The sequence below is a fragment of the Mytilus californianus genome, unplaced genomic scaffold, assembly GCF_021869535.1.
Source record: "Mytilus californianus isolate M0D057914Y unplaced genomic scaffold, xbMytCali1.0.p SCAF_2, whole genome shotgun sequence".
In the NCBI taxonomy this organism is placed as follows: Eukaryota; Metazoa; Mollusca; class Bivalvia; order Mytilida; family Mytilidae; genus Mytilus; species Mytilus californianus.
This window is the reverse complement of record NW_026262668.1, coordinates 129618899-129630467: the sequence shown is the minus strand read 5'-3', so window position 1 is coordinate 129630467 and position 11569 is coordinate 129618899. Positions and strand designations below refer to the sequence as shown.

At 32.0% G+C, this 11569-nt stretch overlaps 1 protein-coding gene across 1 annotated transcript; it reads left to right on the top strand.

Annotated features, from left to right (window-relative positions):
- The first annotated feature begins 4133 nt into the window (after positions 1-4133).
- LOC127731019 (uncharacterized) lies at positions 4134-11047 on the top strand. Its single transcript, XM_052239749.1, has 6 exons — positions 4134-4334; positions 5855-5919; positions 6538-6718; positions 7025-7095; positions 7532-7640; positions 9227-11047. The coding sequence occupies exons 2-6, from the start codon at positions 5865-5867 to the stop codon at positions 9390-9392; spliced, it is 582 nt and encodes a 193-aa protein (XP_052095709.1). The 5' UTR covers positions 4134-4334; positions 5855-5864; the 3' UTR covers positions 9393-11047.
- The last annotated feature ends 522 nt before the right edge of the window (positions 11048-11569 follow it).

The window sequence follows — 11569 nt, the reverse complement described above, 5'->3', positions numbered from 1 at the left end:
CATCTTTGAACATTAGCACAAAAACAGCATAGTAAGATTATGGAAATGAAAATAACCATATATAAACCATTAATTTTCAGAGTCTAATATTTTTTTATCTTAAATAAACGATCCTAAATTACTTAGAGAAAAAGCAATAATTTACAAGTAAATTTATGGAGACAAATTTGTGACATCTACTGAAAAACAAAAAGAATTTCGTTCTAAACTCAATGCAATAATGAACTATCAAGTTTTTTTCTGTTCACCACGATACCTGGAATATGATTGCGTGAGGGTTCACGCATATACATTAATTGATGTTGTAGTCTTTCGGAATACCGGAAATGCCTATTGTCTTTTCGGAATACATCTGTTCTTTTCTGTGGCCACCTGCGTAATAGGTAATTAATTGACCTAATGAATATGTATAAGCGTCTTACAGTTGCTATAGAGATAAGTGTTAATCGAGACTGATTGATATTTTACATCAGTAGTTAACTAAATTATAGTCTCATATGTTAAGTTTTTTTTTTTGAAATACAAGCTGTGTAAACATTGGACATAAGATTTTAAGCGAAAAAATTACGGTCAATGGTTAGGCGTTTTTAAGTTTTTAAAACTGAGCCATTTTAGCGAAATAAAAAAAAAGAGCTAAGTCCGTTTATGCAGTAAGAAAGGAGTTTTTAAAAATTGTTCCTATTTATTTAAATAGCAGAAATGGAATTATTATAATCATATTATTTAATTGGTAAATATTGGAACAAAATCGTTATCAAAATACAAATTGAAATCAAAAGAAAATATATTAGAGAAAAACAAACTGAACATTAAAGAATCTTTGAAATGTGTAAATGCAGATATGAGATGCTACAACGAAACATTTCATTTTTTAATTAACATTTTTAGCGGTATGATGATGATTCTGAATGAATAATTAAAGTAAAAATAAAAAAGTTGATTATGCATAAATTATGCAATAGCAGGAGTGAAATACTAATACAGGGTCAGAGATAAAATAACGATATTAGTCTTTTATAGAGACTGAGTGATGATAGATACAGTCAGAGATAAGATGATGAATTTCTGTTTATATTAATTAAGGCTCTATATTTGTATCAAAATATAAATAAGGAAAAAAAAGCAATAATTAGAATAAAAGACAACGCAATGAAATCAGGCAGTTAGTTTTCTCGTATGAATTGTTTTACATTTGTCATTTCGGGGCATTTTGTAGCTTACTATGCGGTATGGGTTTTGTTCATTCAGTGTTAAAGGCCGTACGGTTACAATAGTTGATAACTTCTACGTCACTTGGTCTCTGGTGAAGATTTGTCTCATTGGCAATCATACCACATCTTCCTTTTTTTATATAAAGAGACCATACTTAATCTTATTTTAAAATACTAGTCAACCATGGAAATTATGACGAAATTTATAGGCACCTTTTAGGTGTGTTAAATGCAGAAATTATATGTCATACCGAAACAGTTCATAAATGAATATATGCATTTGAGTCATTAATATAATTCTATAGATATGAAACGATTTACAGACACTGAGTGATAATCTTTTGAGTTGAGGTGATGACTCTCTATTTATTTAAATTTATGGGTCTATGAAGTAAAAAAAAAGAGGTCTGATCAATTCCTCGGTGTTTGAATTGAAAACTATTATACTTAAGTTACTAACTGTATGTGATTGCGAAAATATATTAGCAATTGTCCAGAGAATTCTGATAACAGGAAAATGAATATTATCTATTCCCGATTATTTTATAAAATTAGAGATGCGTATGTTAATTTTTTATAGGTGAACGTGTGAGTTTTCCAAAAGCACGTGTGTCGACTACTCTCTCCAAAAAATATAGTTATAAATGGCATAGGCAATTCTTTTGCTTTTGGTATGTGAACCCCCCCCCCCCCCCAAAAAAAAAAACAACACCAAAATCAATAAAATAAATCAGATTTAAAGTTGAAGTAGCTTGTGCACAACTTCATGTCCACTCTAAAGAAGAATCAGTGCAAGTTTCTGGGAATTCCGTCAATTTGTTTTCAAGGAGTCGAGGCAATCTGTATTCATAAGCGAATCTAGAGGGTCTACTTGACAAAGACTTAGCTCTTTTGGCGACAAAATAGGACGATATCATAACAAAATAGACAATACAAAAACGTTTGTATTCATAACAAAAAATAGCACAACGTAGTAATAAATTATGTTTTCTTAAAATCAATATCCGTATTCGACGGACATGCGATATTTAAATTACGTACTCGACATGAGCTATACTGAATTGGTACTGTTGTTCCTGCTTCTCTCTGTCTGTCACACACTCGTATAAAAACAACAATTTCATTATATTTTGACTAATTTACAAAAGGACAAGTTATGAAATGAAAAAGTGAGATTTGTTTGAACAAACTGATTTAAGTATAAAGTTTAGGTTTCAAACTGTTTCTACTCTAAATACTAGTACCTGATTTGAGTTTGTTGACTGGGGTATAAATAAATTGAGATCAAGCATATTTTGAATATGATAGTCAATGACCAAACCATATAAACCAGTGTATTGGTTTTCCAAAATGGTTTTAGTTCGGGATTAACAAATAAGAATATAGCTTAGGGTTTTGAACTATTTTCAAACTGGCTACAAAAACTAATCATGATTCATTTCATTAAACTTCTTTACAACAAAGACTGTTTTCACAGTTACATTTCGACTTCAGCCAGGAAGCTACCTCCAATTCCAAAAATTGCACCTCGGAAAGGAATTAACATACAGTGGTTGCTTCTTATTTGTCATGTTGTAATTCTATCTATCGGAAGCTACTGCGGGATGGGATGGAAAGAAATTTATCTTTAACAAGAAAATTATGCCCAACATAGAACATCAGTTTCATTAAGAATCCATGTCAGTGTATCTACATCTTATATAAAAAAAAAGAAATGAGGTAAAATCATGCATCTTTATAAAACAATTATCTGATCTTTCATTCCAAACAGGCATTTAGGTTCACGATTGCATTTATTTTTTTAAAGAAAGCAACTTGTTTATAATGTTGTACTCAACCCTTCTAGTCTTTCCATCAGTAATTTCGATCATTGATTGTCAGAAGTTCCTCAGAAGTACACATTTTTCTCAGAATTTCATGATCTGAAAGGAGTGGTTTTAAAAGGGAAAATAACTGGTTATATTTTAGTGAAATGATAATGAACGAATAATGAACGATGTTCTACGCTTCAATTCTTGTGTTGACTGTTTTTATTATATTTATGATTTTAGATTTGTCTCTCTAATTTCTGCGACGATAATCTTTATCTTTTAAGACTTTCAACATAAAATCAATAATGGTCAGGAAAGCAGGCATTTTAGTGTGCACTCTTGTTTTTACCAAGGATTTGTATAGTTAGAAATACAAATCTTTGTTTTTACTAGAAATTGTGTCTGGACACATATTTACATTTTGGGCCAAAATCACTTATTGTAATGTCTTATTGAAGTTGATAGAAAGACGAATATAATGAAAAGAGAACAGAAAAAATGTCCAACAAAATAATTTGCCGAATCACAGCACTAACGATGCTTTTGGTTAAAAGCTGGGACAACTAAATATTAGTATTAGTCCCAGTTAACATGATATGTCTGTTCAATATTCAAAGAATGCAATTTGAGTGAGGACTATGCATTACTCATGAAGAAAATTTTGATAAATGTTGATCAATTCCTTTACACCTGGGACATCTAGAACAAAAAAAGAAAAAAAAGTATCTACTTGGAAGGGAATACGTAGCTCTACTTCCTATGTAAATATAGGTTTTGTTGGATATGTCTTACTAGTTTATTTCATCTATAAAAACTCGATATTTGCTAGAATTGATTCTACCAAAATGGAAAGAATAAGTTTGTTTTATGCAGTAACATGTTAAAAATACGAAAAGAGAGGGCGTTAAATTCCAGTTCTATTCGTTAATCGGCATGTGAATATTTGAAATAACTTACGTGTACAGGTAAAAGAACATATTTGCGTTATTTTAAATCGATACCGGATACCCCCCAAAAGTTAAAATTGAAAATCGGCCTAAATATTTTGTTCATGTTAAAATTTAATATGTTTTTTTTTTCTATCAATGTACCTGACATGATACTTATTCGCGGAGGCGTTGACTAAAAGGATGGGCATGCTAATTAAACGCGGCGGTGTGGGCGAAAAGAGTGGAATTATCAAAAAAAATATTGCTCGGAATTCATACCACAAATGTTTATATACAGTTACATTATCGTTATCAACTGATATTCAGGTAGATGCGAATATTATAGTAATGGGGATGGTTATTAGCTGATTTTTTTTCAACTGGTAAGTTTTTGGTAGTAGAAATTTATCAAACGTAAATGTTTAACACTTTACACAAATACAGTGAATGCCAAATGAATGATACAGGCAAAGCGTCGTTGCAGCCAAGTTTTGCTCTTTTCAAAAATTACTATATTTACTTGTATTAGAGGAAGATTTGGATGATTTTCATGGTTTATAGGATTACTATATTTACTTGTATTAATAAAGGAAGCTTTGGATGATTGTCGTGGTTTATATGAATACTATATTCACTTGTATTAATGGAAGCTTTGGATGATTTTCATGATAAGTATTGGAGATCCAACATTTGGAAATACAAAAAAAATGCTTTTAGGAAGAACTGAACAATAAAACACATTCAGCACATTATTTTTATAGAGAAATTAATCTTATATCTCGCGTAAAATTAGGTTTGGCTACTGACTGGTATTACACATTTTAATCCAAGAGTGGTATTTTTTTTTAATAAAACAGAGACATATACTATAATAATATTGTATTATATATCTCTGGATAAAATAAGACATACCTATCTATGTACTTTATCGAAGATATATAATGTTGAGGCGAACAAAAAGGATGTTAAAATTAGAATCGCGAGTTAAACATGTAGAAAAGTTGCATAGTAGATGGCTTTCACTGGGTGATCATTGAAAAAAAATATAGTTATCAAGTTCGTACATATAATTATTTCTTGATTGCATACATTAATGCTCTTCATTATTGGAGGAAATACAGATATAAATAAATAAAAAAAGTACATGGTAACCTTGAACAATAGTTAGTCTATAAGCATGAATCCATTGTAATTAGACTTGTCTAGATTTACTCATTCAGTAGACAAATAATTCCTTACGGAATATAAGGAACTAAGTTAGCAAATTAATAGATGTTTAGATGTTATAGGTATACTTTATCCCTTTTTATCCTTTATTTATTTCAGGCTAATGATGTTCATATAAATTGATGATATCTCATTTAAATTTACTATATTTTATTAAGTAATTGCAGAAGTCGATTAGTGGACTTTTGCTAATTGTAATGAAACTGAATGCTGCTAACCATTTTAAAGTAGCTGAAGACGCGTTTCCCGTCTTACTACAATGAATTATTGCGAGCAAGCCTCGTGACGACATTATGGCTAATCTGACATCTTGTTGGCTGGATGCGATTAATATGTATATTTAGATATAGATTATGCCTTGAAGTAAATTTGTTGGTTTCATAACTATATAAAGAGCTTGTTTACCATGATTGCCATCAAATTGTATTTCTTTTGTATGCATGGTCTTGAGTATCATTCGAGTGCATTAGAACACACCTTATACAGTGCATCCCAGAATCACTCCTTTTACATATATATTATGGTGTTAACCAGCCATTTTAAAAGATAAATATGTAAATTAATCGAATTAAATAAGCTTTTGTTACAAAACCCTAGTGTTTTATTTTCCCAGACAGCAGGGCACCACACTGTATCATATCACCTTATCAGTATGAACTTTTTCTAACATTTTCAGGGAACCAAACATGCCATTACTGGGCCTATTGTTTCCAGTCTACAGTTTGATGGTTGTTTTCACAGGTAACTCGATAGATGGATTTAGATTCTCAATCTCTTTCGCTTTCTAGACAGTCAAAAAAAAAAAGGCCCATTCAATATTAATATGTCAAATAATTTATAATACTGAGGACCAAATGGCAGTGTATGAACAGGGCCGACATCTCCGAAAAACTATATGGTCCGAATTAAGTTTTTCTCTCCATTTTTCTCTGTTTGCATTTAACCGGTTACAACATTACACTCGCGGCGCCGGTCCCATTACCGACTGAAGTTTATTTTCGTACCCAGAGGCAATTTAAGTAATAATGGGCATAATGTTGCTCAAAACTGTTCCATAAAACTATAAGTTCATAAACTTGACCATTTTTTGGGCTTCGATTTTAATTTACTAAATATTAATTCTAATAAAGCTGTAAAACATCCCTGTTTTAGACTAACGATTAGCTAAATATGCAATAATGCATTACAAAATCTAGTATAGTTCTGTATAAAAGCCTACCAATATCCCAAGTCACCCGTCTTGATATTAACTACTAGGACGATGCAGTACTTAAAACTAACTATTAAGGTGAATATATTGAAAATATTAAATATCTGTACTTGTCAAATGTTGTCTTACGGTTTTTATATTTTCCACAGAAGGTTGTATGAGAAGTTCTAACAATTCAACTGAAAGCAAAATGAAGTACAAGGTAAATAACCAAACAATTCCAGAAAATCATAGACTAGGTTGTACATTTAACGAAACACAAACATTGGCCTGTTTGAATGGAGGATCATGCTTTGCTGTTGAAGTAGGAGGCAGAATAGTGCAATGTGCGTGAGTATCTTAGCTGTACTTGGATAAAAAAGAGGAATGATAATAACTATATGTAACGAGCACTCTTATTCTGTTGTAAAAGCAACGAAATCCATAGATTGGAAGGGGAAGTTTTCAATATCCATGTATACATTGTCATCAACTTTCTTGGTAATACCAGTAATTGTTGAATACAAGAGTGTAAAACTTAGCAGTTAATCTTAAACCAGTTTCTGTTGTGTGTGTGTGTGTGTGGAAGTATTTAAAGCTAATATAAAATGTTGTTTACTTATTTGGATGCATGATAAGCCTATTTTCTTTTTTCAGATGTTATACTAAATATGTTGGTAATCGGTGTGAGATGATAGATCCAGAAATGATATTTGGTCCATCTGAAAGTAAGCCAAGTATTTAACAGTCAGTAGTTTCTAACATTTAGTGGAAACATTTACAAAAACTTGATGGAAGAAGAATGAAAACATGGCAATATATTTTATGTAGTCTGGTTCTTTAACCACATTGCTATCTGCCCATAATGACAAGATTCCTTGTCTGTCAAAGTCAACCACGTGTCTAGTCTGGTTCTTTTTACCACATTGCTATCTGCCCATAATGACAAGGTTCCTTGTCTGTCAAAGTCAACCACGGGACTATAGTCAGTCTTATATTTTATGGAAGCTGGTTTAAATAATTTTCAGGATTGGTTTGTAACTAATTATGAAATCATTAGTTTGTTAAAGGCAATAAAAATAAAATTTCATGGTACACTAGATGAAAATAAAATCCATGTCAGTTATTTAATTGCATTATTGTTGTTTTATTTTTTTTTTTCAGAAGAAAAAGAAGTAAGAATTGGACTCATATCAGGTGTTACAGCATACATCATCTTAATACTTATTGTCGTGCTGGTAGTTATATACTGTAAAAAGATTAAAAACAGGAGGTAAGATTGGTTTTCATAAACACATCACCAACCCGTGTTTTCAACATAATGCACATTTTATAAAATCTTCAAAAATCTTGTAGGTAATTACTCTCAATGTTAATATGAAAAAACAGAACTCAAATTTCTTAAACATGTCAAAATTCGAGGTTTTATCATAACCCTTCTTGACAAGTTATTACAGGTAAAGTTAACAATTTGTGACTGAACCTGGGTTTTATAGCTTACTATACGGCATTGGTTTCGGTCACTGCATTGTTATACCAGCTAAAACGCCGTCAACAATGTTCTATTTCTTTCGCTAAGTGTTCTATGAAGAGATAAATAAAACTGATATTACAAATGTTAGTACGTTAATATCCCAAATCTCCTTCTGCAGAGAAGATGATATTGATAGATGATCACATTTTAACAACAATTTCAACGAACACAATTGTTTACAAAGACAACTTTCATAATGTTCATAGATTAATGATATTATAATAACGGTCAAAACTTTACTAAATTCTAACATACATATATCACATACGAGGGTTTATTGTGGAAGTATAATTCGAACTTGCTTCATAAACAGGATTGAATTTCTTGACCCCAAGCTTTTGATGGTAATATCATCTATAATGCAAACAAGTTTAGAAGTGGTCCCTGTTGCCTTTTTCAATAAATAAACTCATAAAATTGTTTGTGTTCAATCTTTTAATTTGGTATTTTGAAGTAATTATCGCCTATCTATAGTTTGATACAAAACTAAAATGTTAACGACGTATGAAATCTAATCTGATGTTCAACCGCCAATATTAGAATTTAAGGTGGCATGATTTAATGTTAGCAAACAGGTTTTTGAGCTTGCTTTCAACAATTGTGAGCATTCCTTTACTTGAGTTTGCTTTCAATAACTGCGAGCATTCCTTTACTTGAGCTTGCTTTCATTAACTGCGAGCATTCCTTTACTTGAGCTTGCTTTCAATAACTGGAAGCATTCCTTTACTCGAGCTTGCTTTCAATAACTGTGAGCATTTATTTATTTGAGCTTGCTTTCAATAACTGCGAGCATTCCTTTACTTGAGCTTGCTTTCAATAACTGTGAGCATTCCTTTACTTGAGCTTGCTTTCAATAACTGCGAGCATTCCTTTACTTGAGCTTGCTTTCAATAACTGTGAGCATTCCTTTACTTGAGCTTGCTTTCAATAACTGTGAGCATTCCTTTACTTGAGCTTGCTTTCAATAACTGCGAGCATTCCTTTACTTGAGCTTGCTTTCAATAACTGTGGGCATTCCTTTACTTGAGCTTGCTTTCAATAACTGCGAGCATTCCTTTACTTGAGCTTGCTTTCAATAACTGTGGGCATTCCTTTTTCGTTGAGCTTGCTTTCAATAACTGCGAGCATTCCTTTAAATATATTAGTTGTTTACCTATACCTATATTTTTGTTTTGACATTAACAACTATTTAAGGAGTCACTTTGTTGCCTATTGTTTCGACATTAACAACTATTTAAGGAGTCACTTTGCTAATCGTTATACTGTTGATTTTTATTCATCAAGAACAATTCTATTAATTCTATTAATTTATATTCTATTTTTAGGAAGGAGACTTCCACTCTTAATACAGCGGGTTATAAATCAGATGGAGGCATAGACAAAGATTGTACTGGAAATGTTAAATCAGAAGTAACTTTTAACCTGATAGAAAAAATGGGTGACAAACAAGAACTGGAGAATGACGCTGAAAAAGTAACTGTTTTGAAATGAAATTGCTTTGAATAGCTGCGTTGTTTGCATCATCTTTATATCAGACATTTGTTATTCAAATGACAAAAATAGTATAAAAGTATTTATACATCACAAGGAAAATATATATAAGGGAAACAAAATCTAAATGGTTATACTGTGATTACTATTTATAACCATGGTGCTTTGCAGTTTTTGACTTATATATGTTTAATACATTGGTCCCAGTTGCAATGTAAACAATGTATTTATTTCAATTTACCAATTCATAGTGTTCTTTTAAAGGTATGCATTTTAATTGTTATGGCCCCGCCACAAAGTGGTCGGGGCCTTATAGTTTTACCCTTATTCGTCATTCCATCATTCCGTACTTCTGTCATCCCGTCATTCCACAACGAACAGACTTTTTTTCTAAACGCCTTCACATATCAAATTTCCACTCCTAAAAATGGCTTCAAGCTTTTTTGCGAGCGGGACAATTCATGTCGTATTGACAAATCTAATTTTTCTTTGAATCAAAGATTTTCATACATTCTTATTGTTTAGGAGACAGCTGAAGCCTGCCGCCGGGTGCGGGATTTTTTTCGCTGCGTTGAAGACTCAATGATAGCCTTGGGCTGTTTTCTGCTCTTTTGTCGTATTTGTTGTCTCTTAAACACATTCCCCGTTTCCATGCTCAATTCTATTATAGTATTTAAGAATCAAAATGTGTGTCTGTCCATGTGCTTGGACCATAGATCATGAGATGAAACATCAAATAGGTAGATTATGGATCAAGTTTAGATGATCATCCATAGTTATGATCATATCCCTTTGAAATGCACACACTGTAATATCTCGTCTGCTTTACTGATCATGATTGAATTGATGTTGAAAGCCTTAAAGAAAAAGGTAAAACAAAATGTATTACATAAAATTAACAGTATCAATGATCCATGTAACTGAGGTGAAGGTCAGATAAACCCTGCCAGACGGACATGTACGCCCTACAATCATTCCATACACAAAATATAGTTAACCTATTGCTTTAAGTATCTGAGAAAAGACCTAACTAAGAAAACTTAACTTTGATCAATGAACCATGAAAATGAGTTCAAGGTCTGATAAACTCTGCCAAACAGACATGTTCACCTTTCAATCATTCCATACAACACATATAGTTAACCTTTCAGTTATAGTATCTGAGAAACGAACTCGACCATGAAAACATAACGCCGACCTTTGACCTAAGAAAATGAGGTTAAGTTGAGACGAACCTGTCAGATAGAAATGTACACCATATAATCATTTCATACGCCAAAATAGAGTTGAATTCATGGTTTTAATTCATAATAAAAAATCTTCAGATTGCCCAGTGAACAATGAAAATGAGGTAAAGGTCAGATCAACTCTACCAGAAAGACATGAACATCTTGCAATCATTAAAATACACCAAATATAGTTCACGTATTGCTTATAGTATATGAGAAACCTTCTTATCCATTAAAACATAACACTGACCAATGAACCTTGAAAATGAGGTCAAAGTAAAATGAACCCTGCCAGACAGACTTTTAAACCTAACAATCATTCCATACACCCAATAAATTTGACCTATTGCTTATAGTATTTGCGAAACGGACTAAATCGCAAAACATTTACATTGACGAGACAACCATGAAAATGAGGTCAAGGTTAAATGACATTTGACCTCATTTTCATGGTTGTCTCGTCAATGTATTATGATTGCCAGACAGGGATGTACACTTAACGATCATTACATACATCAAATTTAGTTGACGTACTGTTAATAGTATCTCAGCTACGTACTTTCAAACGAAAACTTAACCTTGATCACTATCCCATGAAATGATGTCGAGGTCAGGAAACCCTATCTGACGGACATGTAGACCTTGCAAGGATGAAGACGGGTACTCGGCCGTTATTTGACAAGTTTGACAATACTTGTATATCCCGAAGGCATACTGAATATTTTACAGAGGGAACCAACCTATCAAGGATGCAACTTGCCAAATACAGATTTTACTCATAATAAGTGAGAAATTCACACGACAAAAAAACTATATAGCATTTTTAAGCAGTCACGAGTCCTGAGTGCAACTGGTCATTCATTCATACATATGGACGAAACTTACAATGCCTGGTCAGTTACTAAAATTATCTTTCATTGTTCAACTTTTATCATTCATTCATTAATT